Genomic DNA, 13531 nt, shown 5'->3' on the forward strand with positions numbered 1-13531 from the left:
TTTTTTTAACGGTCTTTAAAATAATTATTTTATTGAAATTGAAGTACTGTATAATCTTGAACGTTCCGTGGGTTATCGTGTTCTATGAACTCCCTTGTTGTTGTAACTGCATGGGGTTCATTTCTCTCTTCACTCTCTTGTAACGGAATATCAAGATTACGAATTTAAAAGTGAGGACAAAGTTCTCATCAAGCATGATGATAATTATAATCAGAGCAGCACAGATAATGTGTGTGTGTGTGTGTGTGTGTGTGTGTGTGTGTGTGTGTGTGTGTGTGTGTGTGTGTGTGTGTGTGTGTGTGTGTGTGTGTGTGTGTGTGTGTGTGTGTGAGAGAGTGAGATATATATATATATATATATATATATATATATATATATATATATATATATATATATATATGTGCATACACACATGGAGACATAGAGACATAGAGAATGGAGTGGCTTTACCACTAATGGAAAAAGATAGCTTAATCAGGGGATCCCTCACAAAAATATACAATTGATTCGAGAAACATCTGAAGAATTACTTCAGCTTACTGAGTGCCCGATTCAATCACGATATGGATCATCAGATGGGTGCCATTCAATCTCAGAACCTCCCCAAACAGCTTGTCCACAACTATAGTTGTGTCCGAAGGTCATACAATCAAAGAGAGGGAGGGGGAAGGAGAGCGAGAGGGAGAGGAAGGGAGGGAGAGAGAGATAAAAAGCTGAAAGAATCGAGTGGTTTTACCACTAATGGAAAAAGATAGCTTAATCAGGAGAGGCTTCACGAAAATAAACAATTGATTCGAGAAACATCTGAAGAATTACTTCAGCTTAGGGCCCTGTCACACCTTGACGTTTTAGCCAGCGCATGGCAAGGTATCAAAATATATGTAAAACGCTGGCGTACGCTGAACTATTGATGTTTTTTTAAAGTTTTGGGCGTATAATAACGTGTTGGACGTATGCATAACGTATTAGTAACGTACACAGAACGTTTCAATCACATAAAGATAAGTTATACCAACGAATGCTGAGCGTGTTGTCGGTGTTCACAACCTTTGCCCAATGATAGTGTAACTTATGCATAGCGCGGCAGCGTATCGCCGACGATCACGTGGCGTAGGCTTTTCAGAGGCTGCGGCTCGACGATTCAAATCATAACTGCATGAGACATCGAAGTGTGAAGCTGCTGTCACACCTTGACGTTTTAGCCAGCGTATGCCGACGTATGAAAAATTTGCCGAACCAAACTGGCACACGTCGAATACGTTATGGGTAAGTTTTGTATACGTTAAGAGCACGCTGGCATACATTGTAGTACGCTGGCAGACATCGTAGTACGCTGGCATACATCGTCATACGCCGAGTACGTCGAGAAATTTTCAGCATGTTGAAAATTTCTCGACGTACTCGGCGTATGACACACGTTCCGCATACGCTGGCATAAGTTGGAGGCACATTACGCGATCGTTGACACACGTCGACACACGTTACTTGTACGTTACTCATAAGTCAAAACACGTCAAGGTAATGGTTAGCGTCAGTGTTCCAGACTCCCTGTTTTTTTTTCTTCTTCAGTATGACGGTGATGTTGACACTTCGATTTCCAATGTGGTTATGATTTAAATCATTGAGCGGCAGCCTATTAATTATATTATACAATAACCGCAATAGAAATCGAAGTGTCAACATCACCGTCATACCGAAGAAGAAGAAGAAAAAAAACCAGGGAGTCTGGAACACTGACGCTAACCATTACCTTGACGCGTTTCGACTTATGAGTAACGTACAAGTAATGTGTGTCGACGTGTGTCAACGATCGCGTAACGTGCCTACAAGACGTTGCTCATAGGTTACAAATAAGTTTCGGGTACGCTAAACATTACCTCGAAGTGTTTCGACTTATGAGTAACTTACAAGTAACATGTGTCGACGTGTGTCAACGTTCGCGTAACGTGCCTACAACTTATGGCCAAGCGTATGCGGAACGTGTGAGTCATATGCTGGCATACGTCGAAAAATTTCAAGCATGGAAAATTTGTCTAACACCTCGGCATACTACGACGTATGCCAGCGTACTACGAAAAAAAACCCCAGCATACTACGACGTATGCCAACGTGCTCTTAACGTATACAAACTTACCTATAACGTATTTGACGTGTGCCAGCGTTTTAGCCAAATTTTGCATACGTCAGGCATACGCTGGCTAAATCGTCAAGGTGTGACAGGACCTTTACCGAGTGCCCAATTCAATCACGATGTGGATCATCAGATGGGTGCCATTCATCATCGAGCATTCTACCATTCAATCTCACAACCTCTCGAAACAGCTTGTCCACGACTCTAGTTGTGTCCGAAGGTCATACAATCAGCAAGAGAGAGGGGGGAGAGAGAAGGAAGAGAAGGAGAGAGAGAGAGAGAGAGAGAGAGAGAGAGAGAGAGAGAGAGAGAGAGAGAGAGAGAGAGAGAGAGAGAGAGAGAGAGAGTCAGTCAGTCAGTCAGTCAGTCAGTCAGTCAGTCAGAGAGAGAGAGAGAGAGAGATATATATATATATATATATATATATATATATATATATATATATATATGTATGTAGAGATAGTTAATCGTTCATCGTTCATTCACCTCTTCTCCAAAACATCAATGTAGACAGGCTGTCATTTATATTTGTGTATGCAGAACAGAACCACCAAGGAGGAGATTGTTAGAGTAAATTTGGTGCTATGTTTTTTTTTTCACAAAGACTGCTTCCACCTCTACCTGACAGCATAGTTCAGGTGTGATTCGTCCGGCTTTCCTCATGCCAGAACGAAAGCTGTTATCCGAGTTAAATTTTTATAATGAGAGATAAGGATCAAGTCGGACCCCCACAATAACAATTAAAATATATTGGTGGAACAAACTGAGAATCGAACAGGTTTCGCACCTGAAACGCCTTTGATTTACTGCTTATTAACAGTGAAGACACCAATTAAGTCTCATCTTACATGTATTTAACATATAATGGTTGTTACACTTCAGTTGTATTATGACTATAATTATTGAGATAAAACCAATATTCTTGATCCATAATGTCCAATCAAATACTACATATTCTTTGTGTACATCGACGACTGGCGATAGAGCATGCAAAATGGTTAACATGGGGGGAATATTAATAATGAAGAGGAACAAATGTTGAGGAAGGATTAACTGAATGGTTGTATAGTTACCTCCTCCAATGAAGGTGGACGGAGGTTATGTTTTCACCCCTGGCTGTCTGTGTTCGTTTATCTGTCTGTCTGTGAGCAGGATATCTCAAAAAGTTATGGACAGATTTAGACGAAACTTGGTGGACAACTTTGGTGTATGACAAGGACGAATCAATTACATTTTGGTGAAGATCCAGATCCGAATACGAGAATTAATTAAAAAAAAATTGAAGTTATTCTTTACCATTGAGGGATGGGATAAAAACGATATTTAACATGATATTTCAAAACATGCCTGGTGTTGGCTTTATGGTTAGGGTGCCGGGCTTGGGATCCTAGGGTCCTGAGTTCAAATCCTGCTCAGCTGTTGAATTAATACCAGGTGGGGTTAACGCGACCTGTCATCCTTCCGAGGTCAGCAAAATGAGTGCCAGCTTGCTAGTATTCTGTGTCGGCATTCGGCGACCCGTCCAGGATTGTGCCCAATAGCCAAGGAGACTGCTTCGGCAGCACCAACGATCTGCACAGAGTCTGGTCCCAATGGATGGATGGATGTTGTGAACATTGTGAACGATGTTGTCAAAATGTTGTGAACGGATTCGTCTGACAAGAACAAGCTGATGAGATTTTGGTTCAGGTCCGGATCAAGATACGACCTTTCAGTGAGATAGAAACCGTAAACTGTTCAGCCTGGCAGAGGTATGAGCTTTACCGAGTGCCATTCGAGTTACGTTTATATTGCCCATGTGTGGGAAGAGAGCTTGGAATCTCTTGAATGCATGTGCTTTTTCAAATCCTGGCTCACCCTGTTCTCCATGTTGAAATTGTCCTGTGTGTTTGCTCAGGCAATGGCAGGTGTACTCCAAACATTGCTTCCACTACGATGTTTCTTACGACCACCTGCTGGACTTGTTGCAAGAGCTGGACAGAGTTTGGGAGACTGGGACACTGACCAGACAGCAGGTTTCTCTTTATGTTGAAATTCTTAAGTCGTGTGTGTTTTTTGCCTAATTTAGCCTCGAAGTTGAATTGCATTGAGATTTGGTACTTGCAAGTTTGCTGTTGCTTCACTTATTTGACCTTACCTCATTATGAAAGCCATTGGATGTCGTTAATGGCTTATTCCAATAGCTCTGCGCAGATACGGTAATTCAAACTCTTTATACTTACTGTACTAGGCCTATCGTACACACATCTTTTGGTTCCCCTCCATTTATCGTTTTACGAGCTAAAAATGCTCAACGTGCATGTATGTTCCAGGGTGAAGCTCTGAGTGCAACCTTTGTCATGTTTGCCGATAATAGCTTGGAGAAGATACACAATATCCGTGAGTTCTTCCCTGCCGCTGAACCGGCCTCACTGCAGAGGCTCAGTGGGCTACTCAAGTATGATCATTTCTCTATCTGTCTGTCTCACTTGTGTGGAATGTGAAAGTGTTAGATGCCATTGGCCTAGATATCTCAGACTTCACAGAGAAGCTAACAAGCCTAACGAGTCATTGAATAGGTAGAAATATAAGGAATTGTTGGGGTTTTACAGGTTGTTAATTTTCTCTGCATGGTTATCATTCATTGAATGTGAAGGTCATGGCGATACTATAGCTAAGCAAGGCCGTGCACGTATTGCTTGTTGGAAAATAAAATTTTAATGGCATGTTTTGCAAAAGCCAGAGACCTTTGGGCCGGATCCTGACCAGATTTAACATTCTTGATGCACGTTGAGTGTAGCACTGAGCATATTATTCATTCTTTCCCCATACCTGGCTATGTAAATCGTGACCTTCCATTGGCTCATCAGAGATTATGTTTCGACTAGTTTTCTGAAATACGTGGATTAAAAAAAAAAAACCTGTATTTGTACATCTCTTGCTTGGTGGAACATTTTGTGTTGAGCAGGTAAACGTGTAGTTTCGCAAACACATTATACCAAATTAATTGGATTTCTTGAAGTTCATGAAAATTAGAAACATTAATGCTGTTTTATTCATTTATTTATTCATTTATTTATTTGCAGTATCTGAGGCTCATAGTGGAGCTGACAAACATATCTCACACACATGCACATACAGATGAATAGACAAGACACAACACAAGACTGATAGATGAGACAAACACAGCCACTGAGCTTGGGGGAAGTGCCACCACTTCCCAGGGTACTGTGGCTACCAGTGACGTCACAACAATGGCACAGCCTTTCTCACTGCACTCAGCAGAGCATTTCCTTCAGAGGAATTTTCTCTTGCCCATGGATGCTAACTTATGAAGGATTGTCCGTGCTCTTATCCCTTCAAATGCTGAACCTCAAGCGAGGAAGCAGCACGTTCCCTTTATAAAATCTTTGGTATAACTCGGCCAGGGTTTGAACCACCGACCTCCCAGTCTCAGAATGTAATCTATAAACCATAAGTCTGTTTCATATTTTGGTTAAATTTTAGTAAACTTGATGAATTTAATAACAACTTATTATATCCAACAGGTGCTATATTAGCAACCGAAAAGTTGTTTGGAACAAAGGTTGTACTTGAACCTGAGATTTTCACATTGCCAGAGGCCCTTCTTTGTCCAGCAATCAACTGTTTTACCTTGCTGTCCTTCCACATGGTGTGCAGTCTGAAAAATGTCGACTTATCAGATGTACCATTTTCTAATAAGGAATAAATGTTTGACTCCAACTTGAGATTTTCTTATTGTCAAGTCAGCTCCGTGAGAAGATGACAATTTCGAGCAATATCGAGGTTTGGGAATCGTGCAAAAATGACATCCGGAATGAATTATCCTTTCAACGGTCATGGGCAATAAGGCATGTACGTCCTCAAACCTTTGTACTTCGTGTTGCCAGAGATCATTTTACGTTGACAGATCAAGCGAAGAACAGGAGAACGTAGTTGAAACTTTGCTTTACAAGAAACATCACGGATAGTTAGCAGTGCATCAGAACCGTTATACGAAGCCATGTCACAAAACTAATTAACGGGCCGAGGCAAATACTTGAACACGTTTTATTAATTATTTTTAGATGAGTGTGTTGATATGGTTATTATGACGGTGAAGCTCATCAACCAATTTCATTTTTGAGGACCAAAAGGCCAGAACATTGATTGTGATGGAAATCAGGGGCCTCTGGAGTAAACAAACTGGTATACTGTAGATTGGAAATCGATTCCAGCTCAAGACTGCGGCGGTGTGAACTGGATGTGCTCTAATCACCAGCGATTTTCACGTGACACGTTTGGTCCTCTTGTTTTATTTATTTTGCTTTGTTGTTGGCTGAGTAAAGGAAAGCTGCCCTCATTGACCAATCGCAGATGGTGTTACAGTTGTGTCCAACACACGGGACTTCAGGATGCAATGCACGACAGGTCAAAGCCACTCGAGTGCGACTCTTGAGCTGGGAAAGATGATTGCTGCCGTGCAGATTCACTCTGGCTGTGTTAAATTGACTAAATACATCATCACTCGGCAGAGACAAAGAGATGCAAGCTCAAAAACATCCTGCAATTTTTCTATGGCTACGTCATATGCTCGAGTTTGGTGAAAATGGACAAACAATGCCCCCTTCCAGGGCCTCCTGGGTTCTTTTGCTTCCAATCTAACGTATCTCTTATGGATTCTGCTTTTGGAGTTTATCATGGAGGGATTGTTAAGCCAGCTCTTGTTTGTCATCCATTTCAAAATAGTTACGACTCGATCATAACTCGATGTGAAGTCTTTTAGGTTCCACTATCATTGTGCTGATGTCTTTGCGACCTTGCAATTCGGTTTCTTTCTGTTCTGTTTGAGCTAAGGTTATTGGGTTCTTCAGGATAACTCATTTGATAGCATGCTCACCATCGAGTTCATTGGCAAGGCAACTTGGATTAAAAACTGCTGTGTTCTGGTGCAGTGTCAGCAAGGAGGTGGTCCATGTCGGAGCACTCCACCCTTCAGATGGCGACGTGCAGTCGGCTGTCCCGTCTGCATATAGGTTGTGGATGAAAAAGATCCCATGGTATCTTTTGAAAAGAGTAGCCCACTGTGAGCCAATACCTTGAACCAAGGTCCATGCTTGAGCTAAGCAAGCTGTGCAGAGCCAGAAAAAATACATGCTGTTTACCCTCAAATCTCAAATGAGAATTTACTCCCACCGAGAGCATTTCTATATTTTCACATCAAGCATCTCAAAGTCCAAATAATATAGTTTGCCTTCACGATGCTGGAAAGGTTGTGCAAATACCGCTGTTTATCAAACATGGTTTGACCTTTCAAGTGAGACGCAACACAAATAGTCGCCATTAAAAATGCAAACAGTTCACCACTCCGTTTTTAAAACCACCTTCCTGGAAACCATTTAATCGCACTCTTCCCTCTCGGGCTTCCCTCCCGGTAGCACACCGCGCCATCTCACATCATCCACCATCCTCATCTGCAATCTTTATTACCCCCATTAACCAATCCGATCCCAACCCTCTCTTATTGTAGGTTTCTGCATTTCTTCCCTTTGTCTTGTTCTCTCTTTTTTGTTTTTACCTGCTTATCCATTCTCTTGGTTTTGTCCACCTGTGCACCCACTACATTGCCTTTTCACCCGAGCTGTCTCATTGCTCTCCCTTGAGCCTTGATCATGGATAGAAAAAAAACCCCAGTAATTGATTGAAATTGTGAAAGTCTTGTGTTATGCTGTTTCCTCCTCCTTTACTCGTCATGATTCAAGAAATCAATATTTTTCACATCAATTCAAAAAGCTTGATCTAGAATTTGTTTTTGCCTCCTTTTAGCATTTCTCTCCTTGCTATAGGATACCTTATTTATAGTTACTAGAAACACTCCCTCCCTGCGGGAGAGGCCAGGGGGAGGGGGGGGGGGTCATGTTTTTATCTTTATGATTATTAATACCATAGCAGAGTACCCACCCTACAGGCGATCTTGTTTCATACGTGCAACATGTTCTTCTGATATCTCTTTGTTCGGGTGGTGTAGAGGCAACAGTTTGCTGCCTCGATCACTCCCAAAAATAAAAACATAGCTTGGGTTATGTACATAAAGCAAAAACATGCGTACTGCTTATGTGCATATGTATTACATTGGGGTTATATAGCTCGGATAATTACAATTGCACTCCCCATCCCCAAAAGAAGAAAATGCCAAGATGAGCGAAAAAAGTTTTTCTTCAAAACTTAATGGAATCAAACAAAACTTCAGGAAACACACTGAGAGGGCGTCCTGAGTAATCCCTGAAAGTTTCAGCTTCCGAGGTCAAATCCTCTTGGAGGAGTAGACGAAACATTCAACAGCCATACACATACATACATACATACATACATACATACATACATACATACATACAACATACAAAATACTTTCCCTCCATGATACATACATACATGTATACATACATATATATTGTTGCGGTTCTTAGAACCGCAGACATCCAACATACAGTGGTCCCAAGACAGTTATTCCATTAATATACGTGTAGATAGTCCCTTCACTTTTGTCTAGCGGGACAACAGAGGCATGCGTTGCGAGGATCTCACAACTAGGTTTGCTTACATCATTTCTTCTTCATTTCATTTCTAACATCATTCCTACTCTTCTTTTCTGATTATTCATGAGGTAAATCTGAGCCACGTGCAGCCTTAGCTGTGAGATGAGTCCTCAGCAAAGGCCAAGCAGGCATTACATTGGACACCCCTCCCTAAAAAACACAGCCTGCCAAACACGGTAATTTCCACCCAATGGACAGGAAACACACCCAGCACGACGCCCACGCTGCACGGAACACGTACCGAGGAGACGGAAGAAACAGCACCTTAGAAAGGGCGCTCAAGAGATCCCTCAATCGAGGCCGATAATAGTAAAATGACAACCACGCCACGTTGTGCATGATACGGGCGGCATATACTTTTCAACCCATTTCTGTACTAGTTATATTGGTATTCTTTTTTTTCCCCTCCATTTCTCCATCTGACACATATCAATATCCTTTTCATTCTAAACCTCCATATAATTATTATATTCGAGCGTTCCCCTCAATATCTGACACATATCGGTGTTGGCCCAGTGCAAATGATCGCAGAATCGGGCGAATAAGAATGACATATTTAGACTCATTTTGCAACAAGCTTTCATTTGATATGCAGTTTTATTAGATTTGCTGACATCAGCATTTTTGTGTGGTGACGTCATCACACCTATGGATTTCAGAAAAAGGGGTTTTTGAGACTGAACCATTTGGGTTTTTTGTTTAAATAAAAGATGTGACAACCATTTTCACACAAAATGACGACTAAAAACAAGTTTTAACAGATAGTAATTTGGTGTTTGGAATTGCCTTATATTCAAAATGGTGACAAAATTTCAAGACGTCGTCTGTTTAACTATTCATAAAATGAGTTGAAACATAAGATTTAATAATGGAGTATCTATTGTAAATCATAAGCGCCCTTTTTGTGTTTTCTTGCCCCTCCCCCCTTTGCCTGAGACCCTATCTCCACCACTGAATGAAATGTTTATGTTATACAGTGATCCAATAGTTCATTGTTAACTTGTGAAAACACGAAGGGATTTTCGAAATCATATTTGTTTATACTTTATAATGAACGTTGTTAAATACTAAATAAATCGTTAAATACTAAATAAATACTAAATGTGACCATACCTGGACAAAGTGCTTGAAACAGGGTTTGATTCATATTGTGCGTTGTCCCAGTGCCCGTCACTGTCTCTTGAGGACCATCGTTATTGTCATCTGACGAATGAAGTGAAGTTACATTTGTAAATCTCTTGTTGCCTGGGGGCTGGTTCTGTGACCAACAATCGTTGTGTTTGAGAACAGCATTGTGTGATATAGCATGCCCGAGACGATGGAGAATTAGGGCTGCCTCTTTACTCGGCTTGTTTTGCATTCTTCTGGTGTGAGATAAGAGACTCCCAGTCAAGGGCAATTGACTATATCTTGGTAGCTATGTTGCTTGACTCTGTCTGAGCAGAATCGGGTTCATTAAGACTGAAGTACGCATACATTGTTGCGTCGACAATGTCGTATAGCTCGGGTACTGGATCGTTCTCAAAGCTTTCCATTAGAATCAGCAGATAGGGGAGAAGGTTCATAGGTGCGTTGCTTTACCTTTGTTTTGATACAGTTCGCAAATGACCAAACAAAATATTCATCTCTAAGACAATGACCTTTCAAATGCAGCAATGCTGTAGTCACATGGATTCATTGAAGAAGAGTGAACAATGACATATTTACCAGCAGGAAAAAACCCCCCATTTCATCTCCGAATACTTCCACAAGCTTTCTTTTCAAAGTTGCAGCTGATATCACCACAGGATCGATACCATTTTCCTCACTAGTCATGTCTACATCGCCAAGTAAGTGACGGAGTAAGAAAGCTTCTTTCTTTCTTTCTTTCTTTCTTTCTTTCTTTCTTCCTTTCTTTCTAATAATCCCAATTCATTACTGCTCGAAAAAAAGTCTGACATAACGCCGTCTTGTTTTTGTCTCATTTTGTTGCTCTTCAATGGTTTTTGGTGGATTAATTGCAAATTTTATGTAGCAGGATTTGTGATAATAAACGTCTATTGCAAATATGTCGAATGACTGCCCTCCTTGCAACAGTTCCAGTCTTTGGCTGCTTCATGGTATCTGTTCTTCGGATTGGCAATGAATATCTTCTGCTTTTCAAGACGTCTTGACTTCAAATTCTGATGCTCACATCTACGGAGACCACTCTGATCGCATGACTGAGAATCGGTGATCCTTTTCTCCCCACAAATAAAATACTCTCGCTTATTCTATTCCCTCGACACTCCCTGCCGATATCATACAGTGGAAGTGGGCTCTATTTGTACACACTTGCTGTGGCATCATCTCCATCCTGTTGTTCAGTGGAAAATATTTTCTGATCGGGGACAAGTTTCGTTCAAACATCCGTCCGGCCGTTTTGGTGTACCTTTCCAAATGCGTCTTCATGGTCTTCAGTTTGATCGTGCACATGTCGGGGAAAAAAATCTGTCATTTATGTTAATATTGAAACCTCCCCATTCTTTATCCAGGGCTTTGAACTTTATCCATCCCTGACTTCCTCGGACTTCACACTTTTCATTCTTTCTCATAACAGCACGGCACAACAAACAATTTTCTTCTCTGCCTGGATCCAAACTTAAGAACGATGACACTGCCATGTCAATTTATGAACGATCACAAACAACTGCAACAAAGAACAAAAACAAGGAACAGTCAGTAAGGATTAATTATCAGCACCTCATCACAGAAAGCCTCTCCACAAACACAATATGCCGATAATTTACTTCGTTGACAGATGCTATCAATAAAACAAATAAAACGTGCTCCACCTGTCCTTCCTGATATCTAAGTTCGATACTAGCTTGTCATGGCAGTTGTGGAATTTTTAGCATCAGGTGTATACCACATGCCACGCAATATCGAAACAACAGGAACCGTGCCACCACTGTGATCAAAAGACCAAAAAAAAAAAGAGACAAAAGATAAAGCATTCGCCAAAAATAAACACAAACTCCATTTTCAACCGTTATGTTTCAACTCATTTTACGAATAGTTAAACAGCTGACATCTTGAAATTTTGTAACCATTTTGAATATAAGGCAATTGCAAACACCGAATTACTTGCTGTTAAAACTTGTTTTTAAGTCGTCGTTTTGTGTGAAAATGGTTGTCACTTCTTTTATTTAAACAACAAAAAACCAATGGTTCGGTCTCAAAAAAACCCTTTTTATGAAATCCACAGTTGTGATGAAGTCATCACAAAAATGCTGATGTCAGCAAATCCACTACAACTGGATAGCAAATGAAAGCTTGTTGCAGAGTGCATTTAAATCTGTCATTCTTATTTCAAAATACAGTGGCTTCCTGATGCAAAGTTGGAGATTATTTTGTTCTGATTTAAAACTTTGATGACGTCATTGATCACGTGATACCTGAGCATTTCCAAAAAAAAAACAGTCACCTGATGGACTTTGAAAGTTTGAACCCTCCCATACCGAAACCTGTCGTGAAACCAAACGTTAGGCTCCATGTTAGATTGTCAGGCTACGTGCCCTGCGTATATGTGAAATGATGCTCTGAATAACAATGTGTGAAGATTTTCAGAAATGATACAATAAAATGTAAAACGTCCTTCTCAACACATGTTTCAGATAAATGACGGATGACAAGCTTATTTTTGTGCCTTAATTAGCACCGTCTCCATATGATAGGCGAGGGTGCTGGGGCGGGAATATGGCGCAGGCATGGTGGGCCAAATGGTCATATTCCTGTGTCGAAGCTTCCATATACCTCGTACGTCTTTATTAGGTTATTCTGGTTCCATTATTTTTACAATCACTGCGAGTTTTTTTATATTATTTATTTATTTGCTTGTTATTTTCACATGTTTATTTATTTATTTGCTCATTTATTCGAAAGACCATGTTTTTCACTGTTTGCCTGGCATGATAATATGGAGAGAGAGAGAGAGAAAGAGAGAGAGAGAGAGAGAGAGAGAGAGAGAAAGAGAGAGAGAGAGAGAGAGAGAGAGAGAGAGAGAGAGAGAGAGAGAGAGAGAGAGAGAGAGAGAGAATACATTTCCATTTGCAAGTATGTTCTCGGGTGTAAGGAAATATGTTTTGATTTATTTTATTTTTGAACAGAATTTATAATTTTGACACCCCTCCTGCGGCGGTGTAAACTGGATGTACTCTAATCGCAACAACTTCTTTCTTCACCACATGCCCACGCCACACTCCCTCCTCATTCTCCCTCAAGGTGCTTGGCATTTCTGTACAACAGCAAGATATTCAAGCAATTATGTGTCAACCAAAACGAACTGCAACTGGAGATAACCTGTGTTATCAAGGTATCATCATCATCAACATCATCATCATCATCATCATCATCATCATCATCATCATCATCATCATCATCCATACTTCAATAGCAAAGTAGGACTCAAAGCTTGCACAAAAGAATTCCTTTAACTTTTGATGTCACACAAAATATAAATGGTTAAGAGCATTTGCATGCATACCATGTACAAAGATGTCTTGTCTTCTTTTATCAGAAAGGCACATCAGAGTGGTACAATAGTCTGCTTTCAAAGCCGAAGCTTTCATCCATCAAGGTGCGTGCGCATCCCCATGGAGCTTTGTATTTGCCTTACAAACCGCCTCATCGTTTTCACCTTTTGGTTAATTCAGTCGCAGTTTGCAGCTTAAGCTTCTCTCTTTCTAATTGTTCTATTTCGTTACCGTAAAGCAATAAACAACACTTGTCTTTGTCCCGGATAAGAACTGGACCTGGTGCTTCATCGCAGAAGACTAGTTTTTTTTATAAAGAATAGAATCGGTTT

At 40.6% G+C, this 13531-nt stretch overlaps 1 protein-coding gene across 2 annotated transcripts in view; it reads left to right on the plus strand.

Moving 5' to 3' along the window:
- Window positions 1-13531, plus strand: part of BAIAP3 (BAI1 associated protein 3) — a 224559-nt gene that overhangs the window by 163199 nt on the left and 47829 nt on the right. For both annotated transcript variants that reach the window (XM_085863421.1, XM_085863422.1), the window contains exons 15-18: window positions 4029-4146; window positions 4444-4568; window positions 12949-13039; window positions 13244-13303. In XM_085863421.1, coding sequence (XP_085719547.1) covers window positions 4029-4146; window positions 4444-4568; window positions 12949-13039; window positions 13244-13303 — 394 coding nt within the window. The remainder of the gene's footprint in view (window positions 1-4028; window positions 4147-4443; window positions 4569-12948; window positions 13040-13243; window positions 13304-13531) is intronic.

This window comes from Eptatretus burgeri, chromosome 17, assembly GCF_056783735.1.
Source record: "Eptatretus burgeri isolate ZD-2024b chromosome 17, Ebu_testis_v1, whole genome shotgun sequence".
In the NCBI taxonomy this organism is placed as follows: Eukaryota; Metazoa; Chordata; class Myxini; order Myxiniformes; family Myxinidae; genus Eptatretus; species Eptatretus burgeri.